This window comes from Lithobates pipiens, unplaced genomic scaffold, assembly GCF_037356315.1.
Source record: "Lithobates pipiens isolate NorthernLeopardFrog02 unplaced genomic scaffold, aLitPip1_a1.2 Scaffold_13, whole genome shotgun sequence".
In the NCBI taxonomy this organism is placed as follows: domain Eukaryota; kingdom Metazoa; phylum Chordata; class Amphibia; order Anura; family Ranidae; genus Lithobates; species Lithobates pipiens.
In genome coordinates, this window is record NW_027507718.1 from 38350183 (window position 1) to 38364294 (window position 14112).

The 14112-nt window shown below is 39.1% G+C and overlaps 1 protein-coding gene across 4 annotated transcripts in view; it reads right to left on the bottom strand.

Annotated features, from left to right (window-relative positions):
* Positions 1 to 14112, bottom strand: part of RFX3 (regulatory factor X3) — a 456270-nt gene that overhangs the window by 47672 nt on the left and 394486 nt on the right. For all 4 annotated transcript variants that reach the window (XM_077475023.1, XM_077475024.1, XM_077475022.1 and 1 more), the window contains 4 exons: positions 13846 to 13967; positions 4082 to 4194; positions 2416 to 2531; positions 1324 to 1478 (listed from right to left, as the gene is read on the bottom strand). In XM_077475023.1, coding sequence (XP_077331149.1) covers positions 1324 to 1478; positions 2416 to 2531; positions 4082 to 4194; positions 13846 to 13967 — 506 coding nt within the window. The remainder of the gene's footprint in view (positions 1 to 1323; positions 1479 to 2415; positions 2532 to 4081; positions 4195 to 13845; positions 13968 to 14112) is intronic.

The window sequence follows — 14112 nt, forward strand, 5'->3', positions numbered from 1 at the left end:
ATATAGCCATACTGAGTGAGCCTGCACCCTCTAGTGGCTGGAGAAGAAACAGCAGCCCAACTCTCCTAAAAAATACACAGAGCATGATTAACCACTTTAGCCCCGAAAGAATTTGCCTCCTAAATGACCAGGCCATTTTTTGCGATACGACACTGCAGCACTTTAACTGACAACTGCGTGGTCATGCGACAAAATTTCCCCACAAATAGAGCTTTCTTTTGCTGGTGTTTGATCACCTCTGCGGCTTTTATTTTTTGCGCTATAAACAAAAAAAGAGCGACAATTAAAAAAAAAAAAAAAACAAGTATTAGCATCTGCAAACTATAGGAAAGATTTAAGGCATTTTTTTTTTACTAGTAATGGCAGTGATCTGCGACATTGTGGACAGATCGGACACTTTTGACCCATTTTTGGGACCATTGACATTTATACATTTGTAAATGTCACTGGCAGGGTAGAGGTTAACACAGGGGGCGATCAAGAGGTTAATTGTATTCCCTCGTTAGCGTTTATAACTGTATGGGGATGTGACTGACTGGGGGAGGAGAAAGATCGTATGTTTCTACTGACAGAACACGGATTTGTGTGTCTACACACAAAATCCCGGCTCTCGCGCCCGTAATTGCGGATAGGAGGCGGCGATAGCACCCGCGCCTGCTATGGTCTTAAAGGGGTCTGGTGGTTTGCACAGCGGTGCCATTCTGCCCCAGTATATGTACATGAGGTGGTTGGAAAGTGGTTAAACAGCACACTGCCTCCAGTGGCCACTGAAAGAAGAGCAGACAGTCAGATCTATTTTTTTTAAAGGGAAACTGCAAAAATGCAGACGTACCATTTCTGCTGCAGAACTCTGAACATAACAGGGGTCCAACCTTCACCCATCACAGCGGGCTTTATCATAAAAGACCTTCAGGGACTGGGTCCCCCTTAATTTGGACCCATCAGTGTCCACCACCTTACAGACACTAGCGAAAAAACAGAAGTACTTCCTGTGTAGGAGGGGTTATATAGGGGGGACTTCCTGTTTGATTGATCTGCTAGACTTCTAGGAAACATTCCAGAAGTGGCAGGAATGCTGGGAGCACCGTATTGCTGTGCAAGGGGACTATTTTGAAGGTGATAGTGTGAAAATGTAGATAAATAAATACATTCTTGTACACAGAGCAAGTCTTGAAACTCCTTGATACCACCTCATATTATGGCATTTGACGGCTAAATGATGGTGGGAGAGGGGAATTTGCAATGGTGGGGTCAGAAATGAATCTAAATGTGTACATCTTGGGCCTAGGATTAAATAATAATCATGCCTAAAATATATCTTACTAGGAATTGGTCTTAGGACATCGGGAATTAGGATCTCCACCAAAGCTTGATACATCACATGGTCACAGTTGCACATCCACTTCAGAATCAATTCATTTTTGCAGAGCAAAATCAACTTTGACTTTGGCAGCCTACTTTCCATTTCACTTAGGTTGCTAGAAACAGAAATAAAAACCAAATGAGAATGTGATCTATCTCCACATTTGCAACAGTATATTTTTCAAGTTGTTTCAAGTACAATAAGAATTTAAATGAGTGAGAGAAAAATCTGAAAATGCAATAGAATGGAAGACAATGTGGAATGTGGTTATATAAGGTGAGCTGGCCAGTGCTGCAGAAATTGTATCAATATTAAATAATGTTAAGTCTTTTTAGGAGTGTTTAAATGAACATGTGAAAGAGATAAAATTCTAGCAGATAATCATATCAATGCTTGGTGATAGCTGATGATTAATTATGTACATGGGAGCAGCCAATATTTGCTCATTAAATACTTCAGCTATGCTTCTTTCTTTGTAGTGTTACATAGTAATTGTGCTTTACTGCTCTCTCTCACACAGTCTATGGGTTAATCGACACTGAATATCTTGCACTCTCTTCCTACATGTTAAGCAGAGCAATTGAATAAGGCTGTGCAAAATACAGAGCTTTCTCTATGTTGTTAGTCTATAAATCTCTAAACATAATACAAGAAAAAAATGTATGAAAGGGCAAGCATGTAAAGATGTGAAAATAATATAAAAAATTAGTCTAACATTTCATTAGTAACTTAAAATATGTGCTCAATAGAGATATATTTTATTTCCCTTTTAAGAAATAATGTAATGTGCACTTTGCCAGAGTGGCAAAATACTATGGTGCAATAAAAAAGCAGAGAGAGTAAATTTTCATAACCCCACTGCACTTAAAAATGTCCTTAGTAGTTTAAATTTGTAAAAACAGCTTCAGAAGAAATAGAAGCTCCCTAAAGCCACAAATCAGGCTGACAATGTATTTTTTATTCTGTAACTTACATTTAAAAGCAAAGACTATGGCTGCTTTGGACAAATGATCCTTTTAGCAGCAACCTCAAAAGTGCTGGAAGGGTCTTACCCAGACTCTGTAATGGTGGTGCCATCAGCTGTAGAGGTCGGAGAGTAACGCCAGAAAGTCTGCCACAGCTTCTCAATCAAGCTAAACTGTAAGTTTACAACAACATCCAATATTGCCTGAACAACAAATTAAAGGAAAATATGATTATTTATTTTGGCATTGAAATATAGTTGTATTATTGTGTGCATGTGAACCAGTTAAATTTGGGGCTGTAATATAAAAAAAGAAAAAAAAAGTTGTCCCACTAAGGCTTCATGTACACTGCTGCTGGTAAATGGACATTTAGGAGCATTTGGGCTTTTTTTTTTAGCTGCCCCTGAACTCTCCTCAATGTTATCTACATATAAACGACATACACATGGTCGTTTATAGTAGTTTCTAGGCAGTTGAGCTTAGATAGAGTAGGAAAGCAAAAAAATGCATTCATGAGGGATGTTCAGAGGCATATGAAATGCCAAATGCCTGTAACAGCTTGTAAATGCGGTAACTTGCGTTTTGCCGCGTTTTGTTTACAGACGTTTTTAATGGAGAAACATTTTTGACTATTTTCAATGTAAAAAAGCCTTCTAAATGCAAACGTGGCTAAACGCTGCATGTAAACACGACACAATGGACATTTTTAAACGTCGGTTACTATCTGTCAAGTTAAATCATTCAGGAGAGGTTTCAAAATGTCCCATGTACATGAAGCCGAATGGTTCTCAATCATTAGCTTCCCCTTTTTCAATGACAAATGGACTATAAGTTCTAAGAAGTCCTCATTTGCAAGTTACAAAATTAACTGGCCCTATTCCATGGGAAGCTTTGTGTCTTCAAAGTTTACTGTATACAGTTACCAACTTGCAGCAGACATTAAGACAATACAATAGAGACACTAATACTATAATAGATACAATAGAGACACTAATACTATAAAAGTATCTTTGGATATTGATGCCCAAGGTGTACAGTAAATGGGGTTAGTCATTAGCTTAACAATTCTGGCTGCTTTTTTGAATAGTATGCTTTTAATGTGCTGGAGATAGGGGAAAAGCAAGAATAATCTTCATTTTAATATTAGTATAGGCTACAAGCTCATCTTAATAATGTTCATTCAAGGATAGATTCTGTGCAGTTTTGCTTCTATGATTACTAAAATAACACACATATTTGCTCTTACACTTGTCAATGTAGCCTTAAAATAAGTGCAAGGAGGCTTTAGGTAGCTCATCTTACTATATGCATTCTTCCTCCTGCAGTCAGGTATTGTAGTGTAGGAGGAGATATGAGCATGAGGTTGGGTGTCTGAATTTGAGGTATAAATATCATATCTCTACAGCTTCCAAAATGTTTTTATTCTTGCCATATGGTTTTTATTTTCTAGTTCATGTACCCCTATCAAACACAATTTTGAGTGACTCAAGCATGTTTTCAAAATGAAGTATGATCATGATAATGTCAGCATGCCTACTATACACGTTTTGTTTTATCAATCCTTTAGATTACAATAACACCTCCAGGAATAAAATGTGTCTAGCTCTTTATTTACATTATGGGTGTGCTCCAGTTAGCCTACCAAATGGACAGCAGCATTTTTTTTTCCATTTTTGAAAAAACATCATAGATGAGAGAATAAATACATTGTAGTGTGGGAGTAGTAATTCTTACAAACACAGGTGCCTTTTACCTCACAGTGCTCCCGATAAAGAGTCTGCAATGACTTGATATCTTCAAAGGTTGTACCATCTGGCAGAGAAGAGATTTCAACTTCTGCAAATTCTGGAAGTGCTCTAGACGCATCTGTTGCCATAACAACAAAATAGAAGAAAGATATTGTGGATGGTGCCAATTACAGCTTCATTAGGAAAATATTTAAGAAGCATAGCAAGACAGACATTCTAAAAGGTCACATTACTTAATGAGCAAAGGCTGGCAAGATTTTATTTTTATTCTTTTATTAATGTTGCTATAAAAAATAGATAATATTTTTAAACAATCTCAGAGATATGTGTTCCACAGTACATACATTTAACAAGTAGAATCTATTAATGTACAAGTGATGCTGCATAAGTATGTAACACACACACAAAGAAGGGTCTTTCTATACAATATAATAGTGTGTATCTTTATGAAAACCTGTGTTGAGAAAAATACAGGGGCTGTTTTACTTGTCTTTTGAAAATTACAGTTACCTTTCTTTGGTTTCCTGACTTTCTCAGCTGCAGACCTGTAACAAGTATACATCACGCAAAGTCAGGGTGAAGATGCAGCTTATAATCTGCATACTTGTTCCAGGTCAGTAACTTAGGAAATCACTTAAAGTGATTGTAAAGTCTCGTATTAAAAAAAATAAAAAAAATAAGCATGTCATACTTGCCTCCTCTGTGCAGTTGGTTTTGCACAGAGCAGCCCAGATCCTCCTCTTCTCGCGTCCCTCTTTGCTACTCCTAGCCCTTCCCCTCAGCTTGCAGCTCTCTATGAGTCAGAGCTCCGTGTATCCATTCAGACACGGAGCCCGACCTGGCCACACTCTCTCTTTCCCCCGATTGGCTGACTGACTTTGACAGCCGTGTGAGCCAATGGCACCACTGCTGTGTCTCAGCCAATCGGGAGGAGTGTTCCAGACAGCTTAGACACTCATGTACATCGCTGGAGAGAGATGGGGTTCAAGTAAGTAATGGGGGGGGGGGGTGCTGGGGAGGCTGCTGCACACAGAAGATTTTTGATCTTACTGCATAAAATGCAGTAAGATAAAAAACCTTCTGCCTTTACAACTCCTTTAAGCCATTGAATCAGCATAACAACCAAGCAACTAGCATTCTCAGGTTGAAATGTTAACATGTATTTCTCTCAGAATAGCTTTCCTTTAACCCTCTGACTGCAAAAAGGTATATCATTAGATAGCTGTTTATGTAAACCTTGCATATTACTACATGGTTTTCAGATCTCCTACAGTTGCTGTAGGGAATTCCTCTTTGCACATGGGACTCCTTGTGCAGACCTTTCACATGTTACTTAAAACATGCTTGTCAGTCAAAAAATTACTATCCCAGGATTAGGAAAACTGAAGCAAAACTATAGCAGCAGAGTATGCATACAGAAGAGATTTAATTAAAGAAATTCAAATGAAGTATTTTAGAACGTATGGTGTGTCACTTTTGAGAATGTGAAAGATGCAGTTAAAGCAGAGCTCTGCTTCAGTATGTCACAGTACAAGTTGGCATTCATGGTTTCATGGCGCCCTCAATGAACTGTAGATCCCCAGTGCCGGCAGCACTCATGCAGCCCCAGACCATGACACTCTCACCACCATGCTTGACTGTAGGCAAGACACACTTGTCTTTGTACTCTTCACCTGGTTACCGCCACACATGCTTGACACCATCTGAACCAAATAAGTTTATCTTGGTCCCCCATCCACACATTCACTGTGAATCCTCCCTGCTGAATAATTTTTTCTCATGGTAGGGAATACACTGATCAGAGCTGCCTGAAGCAGTATAAACAAACAGGGAAACCTCGACAGGGCGGTTAATCTACTTCTGTACAGCATCAATGCCCATACATTGATATTCAGCCGATTCAGCAGGGACTGGCCAAATTTTGATCCACATATGCTCGACTTTAACCCAAAGCTACTAATCAGATTTCACAATGCCATTGTAAGGATCAGTGATCATTTTTGATTGCTTGGTATTTGGTAATATTTCCTTATTTTTGGTCACACCCTGTAGGTGTCTGGATTCATCTGTCAATAAAAGTGTAATTATGCTCAGACATTGGAAACTACAAATAAAGTATCTTATAGTATGGAACTACGGCAGACCACATATACACATCTCTTTTGTAACAATCTTCTTTGGAATAATATTTTTACTCATATTTAGAAAGTATTTTTCTTGATCTGTCACAAATTGTTAATGTTTTCATCAATGCTATCTAAATTACATTGATATCGTTCTTACCAAATTTTCACAAAAACAGTTTTTTTTTTGCATGATAGAAGTCCCATAAATCATGCACAAAAAAATAACATTTTTCCAACCTGTCTGATCACTTAATTGGGTAAAGAAAAATAATGAAAGTGATCAAACATTTTTTACTTATTCTGCAATTGCTAGTTTCCTGGCTGTTAGGTTGCCCTCTTGCTTCAATACTTTGTGTCGCTTGCTTGGAACAAGTTTGTAAATAATCACATTTGACTACAGTGGATATAGAAAATAATCACCCCCTTTAAAATAATCACATTATGTTGCTTTGCCGCCTGAAATGTTGTTTTGAGAAGAAATCACATGTGTTAAATTCAACACCTAGTCTGTAAAGCCACAGAAAGCTATTTAATAAGCCGTCATGAAATGTAGACATGGTATTTTGTAACAAGAGCTTGTGGTAACATTTCTGATCATTTTTATCACCAATATATTTGATATTTGAAGTCTTTTTTGTATTATCACCAATTATAGTGGATATTATTTTACACTAAATATTTAGTTAATAAATGTATATATTTTAGCACATTTATGTATTCATTATTGTCTTCAAACTAGCATAAACAAATTTGAATTCATTTGTTTGATTTGTGGAAAGATGTTAAAATCTCCTAAACCATAGATTTTTGCATAATTCCATAAATATAATATTTCAGTATAAACATCTGATACAACTATGGGTGGCAAGGCACTGTAAAATATCTCAGGGATAAAGTTATGGACAGGCACAAGTCAGGGGATGGATACAAAAAAAATCAAAGGCTTTATCAATGCCTAGAAGCACAATAAAGTCTATTATTAGGAATTGGAAGGTATTTGGTACAACACAGACCCTCTCTGGATCAAGATGTTGCTCCAAACTGGATGAAAGAGCCTGGAGAAAACTGGTCAGAAAGGCTAGCAAGAGGCTTGCAGCAACTCTGAAGCAGTTGCAGGAATTTATGACAAAGAGTGGTCATTGTGTGCATGTGAGAACAATATCACAAATTCTCCACAAATGTAACTAGTATGGGAGGACTGCAAGAAAAAAGCCACTCCTGAAGAAAGACCACATGCAGTCATTACTGATCTTTGCCAAACGCACCTTGAAGATTCTGAGGCCACATGGAAAAAAGTGTTATGGTCAAATGAGACTAAAATATAATTATTTGGTCTCAACACTAAGCAATATGTCTGGAGGAAATCCAATACAGCTCACCATCCAAAAAACACCATTCCTACAGTAAAGCATGGAGGTGGTAATATCCTGTTATGGGGGTGTTTTGCCGCAGCAGGGACTGGAGCACTTTCAAATTCTTGAAGAAAATCTGCTGCCCTCTGCCAGAAAGTTGGGAAGAATGTTTACCTTCCAACATGACAATGGCCAAAAGCACACAGCAAAAATGACCACACAGTGGTTTAAGGAGAAAAAGGTGAATGTCCTTGCATGGTATTTTCTGCAAAGAAGAGTGGGCAAATATTGCAAAGTCTAGATGTGCAAAGTTAGTAGAGACATATCACAACAGACTGTAATTAAAGCAAAAAGTGGTTCAACAAAATAGTGACACAAGGGGCTGATCATTTTTCCAACTCAGTATTTCAGTTTTTGAATAAAAAAAATGAAAAATTCTGACATGTTGGTGTTATATCTTTCATGTGGATGTTATAAGTTGCACTGAGTAAATACAGCTGGATAAAACAAAAGCTGTGTGTCTTTATTTCAGGCAGCAAAGCAACAAAATGTGAGTATTTTAATGGGAGGCAATTCTTTTCTATACCCACTGTATACTCTGACTTTCCTGACATACACACTTGATCAAACTCATGTGATTCAAACATTATTGAACCCACTTGGTGTAATAGCCAGTGAATATGCATCATCAGAAGGGGGTGTACAATGTAAGCTTTATGTGTCCCTCTGGAAAGGTTTGCTTTAAAATTGCCATTTGTGTGTCTTTTTAAAGTTTGACTTGAGGAGTCCAATAAAATGCTCTCAGTATAATGGGAGTGTAAGAGGATGTCAGCAGCATGTCATTGACCACATTTACAGAAGGAGATAAATGTTAGGCTTCCCTTGTTTCATTATTAGAGCTGCCTGTAGGCCAACAGAGATGCAAAACTCAGAGGATGTGAACTCAGGACTCTGTGCGATACATAACTCAACAGCCATCCATGGCAATAAAAAAAGACCAAAGAATGCACAGCAGGTGGCATATCATGGCAAGGAATAGAAAGCCTGGAGACAGAGGCCAAAAGAAGATAAATGTGTAAAAGAATACATATGCTTAAAAGACTGCTTCTAAAAGGGGATGCACAAAGCAAAACTGTATGACTAAAAAGTGATGACAGATTGGACAAGGTAAAATAAGATGCAAAAATTCGGTTTGAGTATTTAGTGATAGAGGGGTTCCCTATGCCAGGTGTCTTACTGCATTGTTGTATACTTTAACCACTTCAGACCCAGAAAGATTTGCCCCCTTCCTGACCAGAGCACTTTTTTGAGATACAGCACTGCGTCGCTTTAACTGACAATTGCGCGCCCATGTGGCGTTGCACCCAAACAAAATTGATGTCTTTCTTTTCCCATAAATAGAGCTTTCTTTTGGTGGTATTTGATCACCACTGAGGTTTTTATTTTTTGCACTATAAACAAAAAAGAGCGATGATTTTGAAAAAAAAAAGCAATATTTTTTTACTTTTTGCTATAATAAATATCCTCAAAAATATATGAAAATAAATTCTTTCTCAGTTTAGGCCAATATGTATTCTTCTACATATTTTTGGTAAGAAGATTTCCCCTCTATTACTTTTCTGGGGACAACCCAGAATTTGTGATTTTCTTTTACTTTCACTTTCAATGATAATGTTAAATAGGACAAATAGAGAGGGTGAATTTCCTTAAGGGGGGGGGGGGGGGGGGCTCGGGGGACTGACAAGCATTGTAATCTCTCTGCATTCTATTCAAAACTAAAAAAGAGTTTTGTCTTTAGTTATACTTTATCTATTGAAGCCCAGATGTCAGCAGACAGGAAATTTGCATTCTAGGAGGAGGTATGCAATTGCAACCCTGGTATTTCTCTCATGAAAAGTTTACGTTAAAGGATAAGTTCACCTTTGTGGGCAGAGTTTCACTTTTCATAATAAAAAGTGTGTTTTCCAATGCCATTTCTGGCCCAGCTATCCTGATGTGCTTTTCTCTCATTTGCCTTATCCACAGGAAGTTCAAAATCTTGTCAGTTTATTTGAATTTGATGAAATGATTTGTGGATTTCATCACTTCCCGTAGATTGTCAGCATTCTCTTCCTGTAGGCCATCTCTCAAAAGCCTTCACTTCCTTGTTGCATCATAGAAGAGGGATAGGGTATGTTCACTACTCTGGACCCCATCTCCCTCATTACAATACTACTTTCCACTCACTTGCTATATAATCTGATTGTACAATCTTCTTTAGCTCTCCCTTCAGCTATGTAGTACAAGGGCCTGTCTGATCGTATATAAATTTAATGGATTTTTCAGGTGTGTCTTTCCATAGTTCTGGTAAATCTAAATGAAATTGTACAGAACTTGTACAATCAGATTACATTGTGTAATACCATCTTCATACCAGTACATAGGAGGGAGTGGATGGAGACACTCAGCTGTTAGGCCTCATTCACATCTCCACGTAGTGAAAACTCACATTCCCGCATGTGTTTGTTTTGGGTGTTTTAGAGAGTTTTCACTCATCATGCATTGGGCAGCCCATTTTTTGGAGCAAAGCATAGTGCGTTACTTCTGTTTTTGGTACACTTTCCGCACCTGGGGGGCCTTTAACATGTAATGACGACACAAGCAGTATGCAGATTTGCAGCATTTCTGAAACACATTGCAAAGTGCGCATTTTCTCTGCAGTTTGCCATGCATTTGGAAACACACAGATGGTATTGGAACCTAATTGCTCTTATGTAAATGCACCAATTTCACTTTTAGGCCCCAGTCACACCTAGAGTAGTGGGAGAGCATGTTTTTTGGCTTGTTTTTCCAGTGGCACACATAGGGCAGTTTGTTGATTTAAATGAGCTGCACTACACCTGGCAAAGTAGCTTACGGGACATTTTGTCGTGAAACGAGTTGCATGTTATTTATTGTGTTTGTCACCTGTGGCAAACCTGTGTTTGCATGTGGCAAAATGTGTGTTTTCTTCTGTGTTTGGTGTGCCATTAACCATTTTCAGACCGGAACTTTTTGCAGGCCAATGACCAGACCACTTTTTGCATTTCGGCACTCCGTCGCTTTAACTGACAATTGCGCGGTCCTGCGACGTGGCTCTCAAACAAAATTGACATCCTTTTTTCCCCCACAAATAGAGCTCTCTTTTGAAGGTATTTGATCACCCCTGCGGTTTTAATTTTTTGCGCTATAAACAAAAAAAGAGCAACAATTTTGAAAAAAAAAAGGATTATTTTTTACTTTTTGCTATAATAAATATTCCCCAAAAATATATATAAAAATTTTTTTTCCTCAGTTTAGGCCGATACGTATTCTTCTACATATTTTTGGTAGAAAAATCGCAATAAGCGATTATTGATTGGTTTTCGCAAAATTATAGCGTTTACAAAATAGGGGATAGTTTTATGGCATTTGTATTAATATTTTTTTTTTACTAGTAATGGCGGCGATCAGCAATTTTTATTGTGACTGCAACATTATGGCGGAAGCATCAGGCATTTTTGGGACCATTGTCATTTATACAGAAATCAGGGGGGTGGCAGTGTAGGAGTTAAGTGTGTCATAGGGGCATGTTACTAACTCTGGGGGGCTGGGCGGTGTGTTAGTGAACACTGATCTCTGCTCCAATCACAGGAAGCAGAGATCAGTGTCACTTGTTGCTAGGCAGAACGGGGAGATGCTGTTTACATCGGCATCTCCCCATTCTCCTTTCCCGTGAGACGATCTCCTTTATATTCACCAAGATCATATAATAGGAGGACACACCATCTATCCAATCACTCTGTATCCAATCAGGCAGGCCCTTGCATTACATCAGGGGTGTCTCGTGGGCTGCATACTAAAGAGGTCAGCTGGTAAACTCGTCCCTGTGTTTTACTGGTTTCCCTGTCTCCAATCTATACCAGGGAGTCTCTGAATCTTTCTAAGAAATATAACAAGGGTAAGATAAGGCCTTGTTCTCAGAATCAAACAAAGCTTGTATTTTTTTGCAACCGAGGTACATTGATGGTATATTGGAACACAGGGGAGCTGTATTTTAGCAAAAAAGAAAGGTGAACTTGGGCCAACTCAAGAATGGAGAAAGGTAATTTTTTTTTCGTGCTTCGGAGTTGGGCTTAAGACCCCTTTCACACTGGGGCTGCCTGTGTGTTAGCGGAAAAGCTGAGCTTGTTTTAGCAGCACTTTACTGCTGTTTAAGTGTCGCATTTCAGCCCCTAGTGGGGCTCTTTTAACCCCCGATAGCGGCTGAAGAAGGGGTTAAAAATGCCCGCGTTGCGGTGCTTTAGATTTGTTTTTCAGGTGCTTCAGAAGCACTGCCTATTCATTGCAATGGGCAGGGGTGTTTGGCAGCACTGTATACCACGCTCCCAAACCACTTTTTCTAACGTCCCACAAGCCCACTGCCCCAGTGTGAAAGCACTCGAGCTTTCACATTCGTGCAGCATGGGAGGCAGCTTTCAGGTGCTTTACAAGCGTTTTTTCTAGCGCTATAATGCCTGAAAACTGCCTCAGTGCCTTTTAGAGTGTATCAACAGGCAAAAGTATTTTTTACTTCTTTTAGATAAGAATAAGAAATGGTTAAAACCCCTGTCAGTTGTTAGACTCATTTGAGACAAAGAGATTCCCCCTAGATTCCTGATTTGGTGGCAACTCAAAATTCAGAGTTTTCCCTCACTTTCAGTGCCATTAACAGTATCTTGCTAGTGGCAACACAGGCAGCAATACAAGACAGGCAGCAATACAAACATAAAAACAAATTAACCACTTGTCGACCGTGCCATAGCCGAAAGACGGCTACAGCACGGTCGGGTTTTTCTGGGAGGGTGTCCATGGACGTCCTCCCAGAATCTTGCTCTCGCGCGCCCCGCAAACATCCGTGACCCCCGGCGCATCACAGATCACGGTAAATGGCCACTGGTAGCGGCCGTTTACCACGTGATTGCTCCGTAAAATGACGGAGCAATCACTTGTAAACAAACGACATGACGCCGGTTCATCCCTCCCCTCTCTGTACCGCTCGGTACACTGTGAGGGGAGAGGGGGAGAGATTGCAGCAGTGCTGTGGGCTGGATGTGTAGTGTAACAGCACTGCTCTGTGACAATACTCTAAAGTACTCTGCCCATACTGTAAAATACTTTGCCAATACTCTGCAACACTGTGCAATACTCTGCCAATACTCTGCAACCCTGTGCAATACTCTGAAACACTGTGCAATACTCTGCCAATACTCTGAAACACTGTGCAATACTCCGCAATACTCTGAAATACTCTGCCAATACTCTGAAATACTCTGCCAATACACCAAAAGAAAGCTCTATTTTTTCAAAAAAGGATAAAAATGTCATATGGGTACAGAGTTGCATGACTGAGTAATTGTCATTCAAAGTGTGAGACCACTGAAAAACTGAAAATTGGTCCGGTTAGGAAGGGGGTTTTAGTGCCCAGTGGTCAAGTGGTTAAATTCTGCCCTCACTTTCTATACATAATGTTATGTTAAACATTTGAGTTTATTATCTGAGGGTTAATTTAATAACAAAGTATTGATTCTCATAAGAACCCGAATTTATCTTACATTTAAAAAGCCCCTGTTAGCAACCATAAAAGAATAAAAATTAACTATAGCAACTATTGGTGCTGGCAAAAATCACATGAAAAATCTGACAGGCTGGTTGTAAGCAAATTGATCGACTGATCAACTTGGGTGCAATAAGCCTGCCCATACATAGTTGAATTTCAGCTGGTCCCACTTTAAAAACCATTTATGGCCAGCTTTACATTGTTTTTCTTTTCTAGAAATGCTTTTTTAGCCACTTTCAATTTTTCTTTGAACTTGCTAGAAAATGTGACTACTCCAGGAAGCGCCAGCTCTCTAGCATAGCCTACTCCCACTGCGCACATCCTAGCCCTTGCCTCTTCTGGGACTCTATGTGTTGGCCCAGCTCCTCTACCCCTCCTTTCACCTCCCTACATAACATTTCATGTACCTGCCAGGGGGGCAGCTCTTACTCTGCTAGGGTTGTTGATATCACATTCAAGGTAGTGGCCCCCAGGGGCAGTCTCAGGCCTTTTGGATGTCTATACAGGGGAGGCTTTTACAGATGTTAAATATAAAATATGTTAAGTACAAATATACACAAATGCAGGGCCTCTTTAATCATTCTACTATAAACTGCTCAGACTTGGATTCTAATTGCCTAACTTTTAATATTCTCTGCCTAGATTATCATAGAGTACTAAATTCAAAATCCAGAAAAAAATGTTTACGCTCTTACCTAAAAACTGTTGATGGTGCTGGCTTTGGGCAATTACAGTCTGCTCAACAGATGCACCTGTCTGTTGTCCACTTCCTGTAAATCCATCTCCCACTCCGTCCACTTTCTGCATAGGCTTATACCTGTTCAGTGAAGAATCAATTTCAAATACATAGGCCATGAAACATTGATTTATCAGATTGTGTGTGACTGAGTGAGGATGCAGTGTTGGTCTGCCTTTACTGGGTCAGAAACATCAATAATACCAATGCTGTGTCCAGAATCATC